Source organism: Zerene cesonia, chromosome 20, assembly GCF_012273895.1.
Source record: "Zerene cesonia ecotype Mississippi chromosome 20, Zerene_cesonia_1.1, whole genome shotgun sequence".
NCBI lineage: Eukaryota > Metazoa > Arthropoda > Insecta > Lepidoptera > Pieridae > Zerene > Zerene cesonia.
In genome coordinates this window covers 1985696-1999097 of record NC_052121.1, presented here as the reverse complement: position 1 = coordinate 1999097, position 13402 = coordinate 1985696, and the positions used below count along the sequence as shown (strand labels likewise).

Here is a 13402-nt window from a genome sequence, read left to right as displayed (position 1 = left end):
AAAAAAAAATAAAACAACATCAAAGCCCTGGCGAAGTGCGCTTGTACCTCGTGATACGTCTCCTATCGAGGAAACTGGGCGAGCCGGCCCTGCGCGGTATGGACGGTGACCGTGACCGCGACTTTGACCGTGACCGTGACTTTGACCGCGACCGCGATCGGTGCGACCCGCTCGATCTGCGGTAATCCGCGTACACGCCCGTCATTGTTCTGATATATCGCATGCATGCAATATGCGTTCAACATCGACGTTTTCGTTCGAAAACAAAATCGAAAAGCACACTTTAATGTCTGTATTTCGTTATGAAATAACCTAGTATTTGCTTAGCGATTTCGATGGTGCATGTGAATTCGTTTGAAACGGATGTTGTTCCTATTTGAAACTTTTTTTTTATCAACGTCCAAAAAACTTATAACAAATTTTATGAAATGAAAAGGCGCGATCGTCTGTCAAGGTATATAATTTACCTTGAAGAGCGCGTGGACCGCGACGAGCTGCGAGACGAACGGGACGAGCTCCGGCTGCTGTACGAGCTTGACCGGCTTGAACGAGATCTGGAATTGCATTTGCGACATCATTAGGAAAATGAATTATTATAATTGAGACATTTATATAGTTCAACTCATTAATTTTATCAAAAGTTTTTTTAATACTTTTTTACCTTATTTATACTTAGATTGAAACATCTTGCTTATTTTTAAATTATACATCGTTAAGCTGTATCTGAATATAGCTTATTTATTATGTATTTTATAAAGAGAAAGATAAAAATAAAATATTGAACATACCTTGACGAATAGGATCGTGATCGGCTTCTTGAACGCGACGAGCGAGAGTGTGATCGCGACCTCGACCGTGACGGTGTACGTGACCGCGAGGACTTCACCCGCGACTGTGACTTTGACCCTGACCGCGAACGACTCTGAGAGCGAGACCTGGACCGCGACCGCGATGAACGCGACCAACTACGGCGCGATCTGCTCCTTTTTCGCTCCTTGGCGTCCGGTGAACTCTCCACTTTCAGTGGACTCTCCTTTCTTAGATTGTCAATCTTCTTCGGGCTGATTTGAGCCTTTGGCTCGTCCTTCTTATCCTTCGGAGATTTTGTTGCTATTTCCCATTCGTCGAGGTTCTGTTCGTTGCGACCGTGCGATGTAGATGGCCCGCTCGCTTCCTCGTATCTGTTTCGTTCTATGGACGCTTTAGTCAATTTTGCCAGTCTCTCCTTAAGCCTATCCAATTCCTTCAAATTCAAATCCTCCTGGCGAACGCAATCGTCCATTCGCAGGAAATCTACTTCAGACTCTTCATTTTCACTAGAAGAGCTCAGCATACACGCGGTTATGGGTTTAAAAGTAACAGTGTCTTTATTCTTCTTTTTCTTTGGTTGTAAATCAGACGGGGATTTGATGTACTTTCTCTTATCTTTCTCTGGTAACTTTTCTATGATATCACGATAGCGCTCTGGACTGCGTCGGGCTGGGGAGTAGCTGAGACTAGAAGAACTTCGACTTTTTGGATTCGAGCGAGACTTGGATCTTTCTTTTTGAGATTCTTCTTTCCCTGTTTTACCTTTATCATGATTAGATTTGAGATCCTCCGATCGCCGGCCATCTTTGCGATCTGGTTTAAGAGAAGAACTACGTCTTTCGGACTTTCTTTTCGGTGTCGCACTCTTCTTACGTTTCTTTGGCGTCTTCTTTGATGGTGAAATTGATTTAGACTTGCTTCTGGTACGTGTACGTCTACGACTTTCTCTTGCTTTGTGGTTTTCTTCCGGATATGGAGATTTTCTGACGGACCGACTGCGGCCACGTTTCGATTCTGATTTGGATTTATATTTTTCAGATTTCTTGTCAGTATCCCTTTGTGGAGAGGAATCTTTTTTTGAATATTCTCGTGAAACACTACGCTTATTTTTACTCTTGGATGGACTTTCACTTCTTTCACGAATATAAGGCTTTGTTGGTTTTGTCACTGTACTTGGTCTCTGTCTTGGCGGTGACTCCCAGTCAGAATCAGCAGAAGGTGATCTTTCTGGCGCAGAATTTTTATAATATCTCTCTGGCTCTTTGCGCACTTCTTTTTTAGTAGCTTTACTATTTATTGGTGAACGTTGACGGGAAGATTCTCGCTTTTCTTTGGAAGAACTTCTCCGCCTTTTCCGTTTTAATTCTGCATGATCTTTATCTTTGCGTGTTTGAACGTTATCATGGCGATCGTCGTTGTAATTTCTTTTATCGTTGACATCAGATTTTTTCTTATCATAATCATCGCCTCTATCATTTTTTCTATGATCTTCCCTTTTTTTATAAGCAGGTGATTCACTCCTCCTTACCGGTCGTTTATTTTCATAAGAACTTTCACGACGATTTCTGTCGTAATCCCTTCTGTGATCTTTCTGATAGGCGTCATCCCTTCTTGAATCCCTTTGGTAATTATCGCGCCTAGAATCTATCTGATAATAAGTTTCTTTTTTTCTATTATCACGCGGGTAATAAGTATCTTCTCTTCTGTCATTGTAATCTTCAGGGCTTCTTCGTCGTCTCTTTTCAGGTGGCGGCGACTCACTCGAATCTTTCCTCTGTCTATCTTTTTTATCATGATTCCTCGTACCCCTCTCATATTCAGACGAGGGCGATCTTTGTCGACCATGTTTAGAATTCTTTTCAACTGGCCTTTCCAAATCGAAATCATCTTTGTCAATTTTTTTCCGGTTATCCACTTTGGTGATATAGGATTTTTGTTTGCGTTGCGGTGACTGGCGCTCATTTCTGTCCCTTTGGTCGGGTGAAGATTGTCGTTCATATGAGCGGCTTCGGTCTCGACGTTTGACTTCTCTAGAGGCTTTTGAGTCATCATATCTATGATTTCGATCTTCCCGATGGTGGACTTTCTTCCTTGAATCATTTTCTTGTGTTTCCGCCCCACGTTTCGATTGCTTCTCTTTGACTTGTTTCTCGGGCGAGCTGCAAAGATAGCGTCATTAAGAAAATTGTTACTTTTGATATAAAAATTTCAAATAATTTTTATTAAAATACCTGTCCCGACTGGATGGGCCGCTGCTGGCACGACGTTTACTGCTTGATTTTTTCTGTTAGGAATTCAACATTTTAACATTAAAACATGAACATAACAATTTAATATTGAACACCAGTGCCAATACAAGAAGACTAGTGGTTATGGCAACTAAATATTTTACTAATCAAGAAATCCCTCAATCGTTGAAAACACAAAAACGGACTGAAGAACTTCTTCAAACAATACAAAATAAAGTTAACACATGCAGTCACTATGAATATAAATAAATCGAAGGCTTGAACTCAGACATTTTGAAAGTTACATTAAAAGCTACTCACGAAAGCAATTAATAACATTTAAAGTAAATAAACTCTTCCTTTGTTTTTTTTTATCGCATTAAAAGAAAAATATCCATAACATCCTCGTTGTAATTCAAAACTAAAGAGAAAACAAGTGTATGAAAGGAATTTTGGCACTAGTGCGTGTACTCTTTATTTACAACATACAGCTAAATTAGTGGCACATTACGATATAATTGATTAAATACATAAATACATGTATTACACAAATTCAAAGGAAATGTAAGACACATCGGGACGTACCTTCATCAACAAACGGTGGTGGTAGTGTATACCGTTTAAACATGTTGAGCATCCTTAATTAGTTTTGTGACAATGAGAAGGGAGAATGTTATGGATTAGTTAACATCTTGAAAAATGGACATAGTACATATGATGTGCGGTACAAAAACGTGCACTCATGTTCAACAAACTGTTCTAGAGTTAAATTGAGTGTTCGATGCACGTTTTTCGATACACATCGGCTCGCTAAAGACCACCATGTTCGGTAACTACGAGAACACCATGCATTAGACTGTGCACACTGATTAGCCCGCCATTCGCCCGTTCCCTCCCATTACATCTCCATTACATCTCTCATTATACGTTAGTCACAAAAATGTATAACAATGCAAATCATGGGTATATTTTAGTTTATCACCTAACTGTGTTCTTACTGAGTGTTATTGTTTTGTGATATACTTACAGTATACGTTATTTCTTCAGATAAAGATGGCTATCCTATGAAATGATGCACAGTTAAACAGATAATTTTTACTGTCTATTTTCTTTGTATTTACAAAACAAAATAAAGAAAATAAAAAATTATATTTGCAGACAAAATATATTCAAGTATGGAATGATCGTCCCCGATGCATAGACTTGTATATTTGTGGGAAGTTTTTAGCAATTGAGTTAAGAAGCTCGGGAGGATTTTTGTAATGCAAACACAAATAGAGTGATATCTACGAGACCCTCACGTTTGTAACTAAATAATAAATGGGAAAGGGTCGTGTAGGAATTCTTTACATTAACAAATGTATTATCTAAGCCCATAGTATGCAGAAGAAAGTGCTAATTAGATATTGTATCAGGCTGAGGTGTTTCATAGTTTGTAAATAAACAAATTAAAATAAAGAAAGCAGAGTGCTACATGATCTATCCAGACTATCGCTGCTAAGTTTACAAAACTTTCAAGGTATAAAAGAAACGAAGTGTATATGTGTTGTATCCCCAGTGTTTCAAGACCCAAAAAAATATATATAAAATTTAGATGGCAACATTAAATCTGTACGATTTTTTGGCCATTTGAAGACACCGTTCTTTTTTTTTTCAAATATTAAATTTTAGCATAGACAAAACATGGATATTACACGTAATTTCTACTGTTATCTGTATTTAAAAACATAGTCTCAAAATGGCCTGTCCAAAGAGTCGTTATATTTTAAAACGCACCAAATCTGTATAGCTCAAGAAATATATTTGTATATTCACCTTTTTCCTTTTCTTCTGTCTGTCGTCGTCCGAGCTGTCAGTGTCGCTGGCTTCAGAACTGCTAGAAGATTCCGAGTCGGACGATTTGGAGCGCTTCTTCTTTTTCTTGCTGGACTCGTGTCTGGAAGGAATGTTTTTCGTTTTACTTTTTTGGGCTTTTATGAATTCACCTTTATTTGAATAAGTAAATAGTCTGGTTGTTAGTTCTTTAACCAGGGACAGCCAAGTGCAGAGATACTGTTGTGTTTGAGTTACGGGCCTTTTTAATTCAAAACGAGGCAAATATTAAAATTTTCATGAAATCTTCAATTTCTAAGTGCCTAACGAAATAAAACATTTTATCTATAACTTTAACATATAATGCTTTAAGGTAAAACCTCGGGTCGGGTAATCGTTATATTATAAACTACCGGTCCGCCCCGGCTTCGCCCGTGGTACATATATCGCCTATAACCTTCTTCAATAAATGGACTATCTAACACTGAAAGAATTATTCAAATTGGATCAGTAGTTCCTCAGATTAGTGCATTCAAACAAACAAACAAACAAACTCTTCAGCTTTATAATATTGCACATCATAGCTTCACATTTTTTATTGAATAAAAATTTTCTTCTCGGCCAATGTAATTATAACATTAAAAGTTTATAAATTAATATTTGCCTCGAAAACGTTGTGGGCCAATATTTGTCCATTTTAAAAGTAAATTTAATTTAACAAGTTAATTTGTACAAGTGCAGAATGACATAAATTTTCCCAAATTAACAATTACGAAATACAAACACAGCGTGGCAACACACAAAGACACAGGTGCGGGTATCATTGATATTAACTATCTACATTATTTATTGGAACTGCTATTTACCAACGTAGTTCTGACGTATATATATATAAAATAGAATTTATTTCAGAACCAAAGGTTATACAGGAATTAATTGATCCATAGTCGGTTGGTTATTATATATTTATAATTATATACCACTTAAATATCCCGAAATGAGTAGCTGTAAGCGGCCTTTAAGTTGTTGTTATTTCAATTCATAACGAGGACTTCTAAGAGATTTTTAATTAAGAATAGGAATAAATAATGAATTCAATATATTCAAAAATTTTACTATACATTCATATGTGTTCATACATCCTACTAATCCTACTAATATTATAAATGCGAAAGTTTGTAAGGATGTGTGTGTGTGTGTGTGTGTTTGTTACTCTTTCACGCAAAAACTACGATTTCAATGAAATTTGGTACGTAGATCGCTGGACAACTGGAATAACATATAGGCAACTTTCTATCCCGATATTCCTACGAGATTCACACTTACGCGGGTGAAACCGCCATGCGCAGCTATTTTATAATTTTAGTAGAGTAACTTATTTATAAATGAATAAAAGCTATAAAATTGACAAAACGTATCTTTCAACCATACCTACGTATCAGTCTCCACAACAGATTCTTTTCGCTGAAATTACCAATTATATTATTTATTTACCGTTCACAAAACTGCGCATATAACCATATATAGATACATATTGTTTGTATTTACTTACTGTAACGTCAACTGCAGTTTCACCTGTCTGAACAAACACATTTACTTATGTAAATTTATATGCAAATAGAAATAAAAATAAAACGATACGTACTTGTCCTTTTTATTCTTCTTTGACTTTTTCTTTTTCGATTTCTTGGTTTCTGGTGATGTACTGTAATTGAAAAAAAAAAAACGGCATATTTCATTTGCAATATACAATATACACCGCGTTTTCCCCAGTAGGAACTAGTTGTAACGCAGACATTCTAGAATATTCTATTTCAGTTCTAACTAGGGACAGTTGGTTTAAAACTAGTTCATGTAGTATCTCCATTAGAACGCGTTGAAACGGCAACATAGGGCACGCACACATGCTACGTAACCCGTTTCGGGGAGGGGGGGAGGTATAACAAAATACTACAATCAGTAAGGGGAGTGAGGGGGGAAGGGTTGGGTTAGGTTTTTGTTACGTAGTAGTAAGCAGTTTTTATGATAAACGATGTATTCATAAGCTCAAATTCGACTCAAAATTATTTTATTTTGTTACACATTCTGTTGTAAAGTGATTGAATGTCATACTTGTCAATACTGCACAAAAACTAGAATGGGGGAGGGGGTCTTGGCATATAATGCGAATGATTACAGAGTAGAGAGAAATTTAAAAAAAAAGGTCCCGCAGTATGGCTACATTCGCAACACAGCAACAGCACCCACCTCCTCTTCTTCTTCTTCTTGGCCAGCAGGGTGTCCCGCTCGCGCTCCGCGCTCGGCGTCCTCACCAGCGGGTACCGCTGCGCCTGCTCCCGCGCGCGCCGCTCCGGGTCGAGGCTGGTGCCCTCCACGAAGCGCGGCGAGATGCCGAACGCGTCGCGCAGCCGCGCGTTCTTCTCCTGCTGCGCTTCGGCGACCGCGTGCGTTTCGCGCACGCTGCAACGTTGGAACGCGACGTGATTATAAAGCAAATTGTTGGCGTTATAGGGGAATTAGTTCTGTCGATATCTGTCCGGTGTGTCTTCGAGTGACAACTGGATATGGATTTAGATCGAATCTATATTCATTAGTGTTAAGTTTGATTGTCACCTGGTTGTTGGAACCGTTTTGATTGAATACGTAAAGTCAAGACAAAAGCAAATAACTTTTCGATTGTATAGATAAATTGGCAGTTTTTCGAAAGTCTATAAATCTAATAGGCGTTAACAGTCAATGCCTTAAAAGCATTAAATAATTACCTGGTTTGCAACAAAGTGCGCTAAAAACGGGGAAATTGAAAATTAATTTTCATTCGTAAAACGAATCGATAAGATTATGCGTACACATGCAACACGGAAAGCTGTGTAAGTGACCTTTGTTAGACGCAGCCGTGTGTAAAATCCTTTAGAAAACAATTAGCGTCTACTGCATTTAATTATCGCACGACCTACATACAAACGATACGGCAAATCGATAAATTGCACACCTTATGACGGATCGCATGTTCTTCCTCTCCTCGTTGGAGGGACAGACCTGCAAATTGTTAACATGATTGCGTCCGGAGGCGCAGTTGCATCTACAACAGCAGTTGGTCCTTAGACTCGCGATGATCGTCCTGAGCGCTGGCTCGAGCGAATCGGCCATGTTGCATGCGCTGTGGCCCTGAGCCGGTGCTATCGACATATCAGGGTTTGGGTCGTGGGACGAGGCTCTCGGTCGACGTGGCGGCTGGGCAAGAACGGCCTGGAAGGTTCCACGCCAAAGCCTTTCAAACACTACTCTATTATGTTCGCGACGCGACGCACGGTCCCTATGCATCTTAACCTACTTAAATTTAATGGAAGACTTGGTTGCTTAAAACTAAAATGGAAGACTTTTTAAGGCATAGGCCGTGCGGCTACATTTTGATGAGCGGCCGGGATCGGGCCGGCGGCGCTACTGGGGAAATAACAGGATGTATGGCGACGCGCGCACCCTGCGCAAACCCTCCCCGGCCGCCTAATGGGAGCCCTATTATGAGGCGCCACCGAGCGGAAATCTTTTGTCTAAAATGAGATGAAAATGCACCCTTTTCTCGCGTAGGCATTTCAGGAATATTACGTCTTTACGTTTTCAGGATTATGAGAACGCGATGCAACTGCGTCATATCCGTAACAAATTAGACAATTAAAAATGTAATGCGTGTAGAAAATAATGTCAATTCAATCATAGAAATTAATTTCACATAGCTGCGGTCGTTTTTATACAGTGTGATGCGAATTCATTTTATACAGCTATTAATTGAAACTACACGGTACAAGGTGTTTCGTAAATGCCTAAGAACTGTGCACATAAAATGCTATGATATAGAATAACGTTAATCAGTTCAGTTGGTTTCCTAATGATTCTCTTATCTGTATTTCATTTTCTTGTAAAAAGACAGAATGCCATATTGATATTTCGTTTCATTATTATATGTACTTAATGTAACTTTAGCAGAACAGTTGTAAAGGGTCATTTTGTAATTAGGAACGTTCAATACGTACTTATTCTACAGATTAAATACGGAATAACATTTCAACCGCGAACGAAACCTCACAGTAAAATTTGTAACGATAGCAAACAAACGAAGCCATGGAAATACTAGTTAACAGTTAAAACCAACCTTGGAATTAACGTATCATCTGGCCTATATTACTGAACAAACTGCTGTTTATGAGTTCAAAGTATAATTTCCTTGAATGCGTGGGCGAGTTTATTATAGCTTATTGTTTCCCATGTTTCTATGAAATTTATAAAAACCAAGATACGCATCACCTACAAATTTTTATTGATCGTAAAATATTAGAAATATAAACAAAGGCAATAGAAAATCTTAATATATAAAACGCAAAGTGACTGATTGACTGATCAATCAACGCAGAGCCTAAACTACGGGGCCGATCGGGATGAAATTTGGAATGCAGATAGCTAGCTACTTTGATGTAGGCACCCGCTAAGAAAGGATAATGATAAAACTCTAACTACGCCTAAGGGTTTAAATAAATAGCAAATGAAAGTTTTTATCATGAACACTTATTTCGCCGAAGTTGTCTGTCTGTCCAAGCTGCGGGCAACAGCTAGTATTTAATAAATAACGAGAAAAACCCTAGAGAACCCAATTCAATCTATGTACTATATATATATTTTTGATAGCATTAATTGCAATTTATAAAAATTTATATAGAAGGAAAAACAAATCATGAGGCGGAACTCAAACCAAAAATAGCGAAAGACATAGATAATCCCGGACTTCACATTTTTATCATAGATATTTTTAGGGACCATAGACATTTTTAGAGTTGAACGATTATTTTCTCAATTGATTTCAGATTTCGTTAGACTTTAGACTGCAAGACAACAATATAAAGAGGGACTAAATTATAATTGAACTCAATCTGACGATAAATGAGCACACGTGAACAAGTGTATGAAGAGAATTATAATACGCTGTAATGTCATGTCTATTACAGTTCTGTAGTTGTTACTGCAGTTTATTTATATAGTGTTTAGGCTCATTAATTAAGAAGACGACTCTTCTATCGAATGTATATCACATTTACATTTGTTTATAAGGCAATAATTTGTATTACACGTTTGAGTGGTCTTTGAATGAGCAGAATTTCGATGAAATTACGGATTGTTTTAGTATGATCAAATATCTATATACACATTAACAGCATATTATGATTGCGCATAATAATAAAATAAACTAATGAAATTATTGTATTGTCATCGATCCTTGGTAAGTGTACAAAGTTTAAATTAATTCTGTCCGAGTTAAGTGGGTTAAAACCGAGTCTAAAGAAGTCGGTTACATTCAATCATACAGGCGAAGCTAATAAAAATGTCTCAAATCCAATATTCAAGGATACATACATACGATAATAATTAATTTCGCATTTTTTATGTCATAGCAGGCAACTGAGCTGTTCTGAGTTCAACTGAGCTGGTGGTTCGCCTGATGGTAAGCGATCACCACCGCCCATGAACATCGCATTCGCCCATGAACAGCGCATTCGCAAAGGCCTCTATGAATTCGCTGCCCGCTTTTTTGGGGTAAGGGAAACGGAAAGGATTAACGACTGGAAAGAAGGAATGGACTGGGACGGGTGAGGAAAAGAAAACGGGTCTCCGGCTACCCCACTCACCGTACGAAATACAGTGGCGTGCCACTATTTCACACCGGTTTTTTGTGGGGATGTGGTACTTCCCCGGTGCGAGTTGGCCCCATTCGTGCCGAAGCGTGCTCGACTCCCACAATAAAAAGAAAACGTTTTATCGAAAACATTAATCTTTTACTAAGCCTTTTAACCTAACCGTGAGGACTACTGTAAACATATCTTTACGTTGCATATTATTTCACATTAGTAATACACACGCACGTCACCGGATAAATGACGTCTAAATCGCGAATTTTATTAACACGTTACGAATTTATTATTTTAAAAGAAAACCAAATCAAATACTACTTTGATTACTCTAGGCGTCTCAAGTCCTTGCCACGGACGCTAAATGCTAATACACAGTAATGCTAATATTGTGTGCTAACATGCGATAAATTATACTGAAACACGTCACATTCACAACATAATTTATATTACGAGCAATGGAAGTATAAATGTGGTCCCTTTATTTGCAAACATGTCCCTAGTTTTTAACTTTTTCACAGAAATGCGGGACTTAAAGTCCAATGGAGAAATAATTATAATAACAATACAATATGCTGTTTTGTGAAGGTTGTAGACACGTACATACTGTTAGCATAACCTAACATTACCTTACCTACTCTACAATTAATGCATTCAAATTGCATATATATACAGTTTATTTATAGTTGAGGCCTACTCAATAAACGAGTTGATTAATTTTATTTACCCAAAAACGACAAAATATGCGACAATATATACGAATAATTCCAATAATCTGGTTAAATTAATCCAGTTTAAAATGAATTACAATAGAACAACAGAGTCGTTGGAGAGCGGAGTGGATTATAAAAGAATTACTTTTATTAGTACATATTTATATTCTAAAGCCGACGTTGTTTATTCATTTTGTGAGGAAATTACGCGTAAAGAGACTAACGCTTCGAGATAGAATCTCATATTAATATTCTCGCCAGCTCTTTGTATCCAAGATAAACATTTCAAATAATTTCGGAATCGCGATTGATACGCGCAGTTGCCAAAAAGTAGCGCTGTGTTACTGCACAGCGTGTTCGTGGCTCTATCTTTAGCGAATCACAACAGAGCGAGGGCAGAGTGTTCTGGCAGACGCCACCATCGGCCAAATCTATTAATTATAATGGACATTTCTCTTGCCACATTAAAAGCTCAATCGCGCGATAGCGGCGAAGTTTATATGTGGATATTAAATTATCATAATATAACGGCTATAGTTCATATCACGTTGCTTGTTGGCATCGATACATTGCTCGCAACGAATTGTTTACGAGCGTTTCAATGTTCGTATGGTAAATATAAATATAAGTCGACATGGATTGGTAATCTGTCGTACTCAGAAATACGTTTCTACCATAACAGCTAGATGAAAAAAATAACATACGCAATTGAGAAAATTCTGGAAAGTGTGTAATACAAAATACACGCTAAGTAATAGAAGAATGTACAAATGCACAAAATTTACGACATAACATAATGATAATCAAGCCAGTAATTTATGAACCCCACAGCGAATCATGACGTAAGCGTATCAAAGGGGACCGTACCGTAGCTGTGCTGGGCCCTGCCTCCCTTAACAAGGGGATGGGGATACGAATGGGATACGACGATCGATACGAAAGGCACATGTTTGATTTGACAGAAATGTGAATCTTTGTTGTTGTTATTTTTTTTTTTGTTACTTCGTTGAAGCTTGTTTTTTTCTTTTGTGCTTTAGAACAGAGAGGACAGAAACAGAATAAACAGAATAATCGAATTTTTTATAAAGAAATAGGAATGATTTAAAAAAGGATTTTTGAAAATTTTAAATCGCTTAACCGACACATTTGTGCCATTGTCTAAATACAGGGTTCATTTAGGTTGAAAATACGTTTGTAAATAAATAAATGCTTCAAAATAAAACAATAATTGTCCCTGAACAACGTCATTCGTCAACCTTTATTGTTTTCATTAAATTTAATTTTAAAACTATCCTCTGTCCTTCCTCGGGACTCAAACTATCTCTGTATCAAATTTCATCCAAATCGATTCAGTGGTTTGGACGTTAAGGCATTCCTTTACTTATTTTTAAATACCAGACAACAACTGCATAAATGCCTGAATATGTAATTCCAGGCTAGAGAAATAAGCGTGCTGTATTGTATATTCGATCCATAAACCTAGCAAGCTATGGTAATAAAATTTAAATCGTCTAGCCAGGTTACATAAACCCAACAACTCTTTTTCAGTTCACATTCGCAAATCCTAATGCATTTGAGATGTACCTCTTCTATAGTATAATGATAGGTGAATACAGCTTTTTTGTAAGCCTGAGTACTCTACAGAGTCCAGTAGTGTAGGGTGCCCTATGACTTCTTTGGAGTGATGACGCAAGGTAGCAGGCAAAAATTTGCGGCAAGTAACTAACAATCGGGGCGTAAAAAATATGGCGTGCCATTGGAGAGGCCTACGTCCAACAGTGGATGCATGAAGGCTGAACAGAGAGAGAAAGAGTACTATAATGGAACACGAGAGAGAATCGTTTGAGATGTCATGTCATTTCTAGTGAAAACTTGGGCTCGTAATTTCGTTCGCAATTATTTTTTGATAATAAACTGAATTATTTACCTATAGTCAAAATAACCTGTGAAAGATAAGAGTTCTTATATTTATTCGATGTCATAAAAATCGGAGATTAGCCTCCATCAAACAAACAAAAAATTTATATAAATAACATTAAAAATATTGTTTTTATTAATTATCATTATTAAATTAGCTTAAGGTACTTTGGTATTTAGTAGCAACACTAATTCATTAATCCAATTATATATAGACGTGAGATTATAACATGTATAAAATCGTTTTACT

The 13402-nt window shown here is 37.4% G+C and overlaps 1 protein-coding gene across 10 annotated transcripts in view; it reads right to left on the bottom strand.

Annotated features, from left to right (window-relative positions):
- LOC119835174 (serine/arginine repetitive matrix protein 4) overlaps window positions 1-13402 on the bottom strand; it is a 23273-nt gene that overhangs the window by 4600 nt on the left and 5271 nt on the right. For 4 of the 10 annotated variants that reach the window (XM_038359851.1, XM_038359857.1, XM_038359856.1 and 1 more), the window contains exons 4-10: window positions 7098-7310; window positions 6496-6555; window positions 4854-4974; window positions 3042-3094; window positions 789-2969; window positions 468-554; window positions 48-209 (exon numbers count right to left, since the gene is read on the bottom strand). In XM_038359851.1, the coding sequence (XP_038215779.1) occupies window positions 48-209; window positions 468-554; window positions 789-2969; window positions 3042-3094; window positions 4854-4974; window positions 6496-6555; window positions 7098-7310 (2877 nt within the window). Of the gene's footprint in view, window positions 1-47; window positions 210-467; window positions 555-788; window positions 2970-3041; window positions 3095-4853; window positions 4975-6495; window positions 6556-7097; window positions 7311-7839; window positions 8288-13402 lie in introns of those variants that run through there. The other 6 variants (XM_038359853.1, XM_038359858.1, XM_038359855.1 and 3 more) reach the window with 3 other exon arrangements.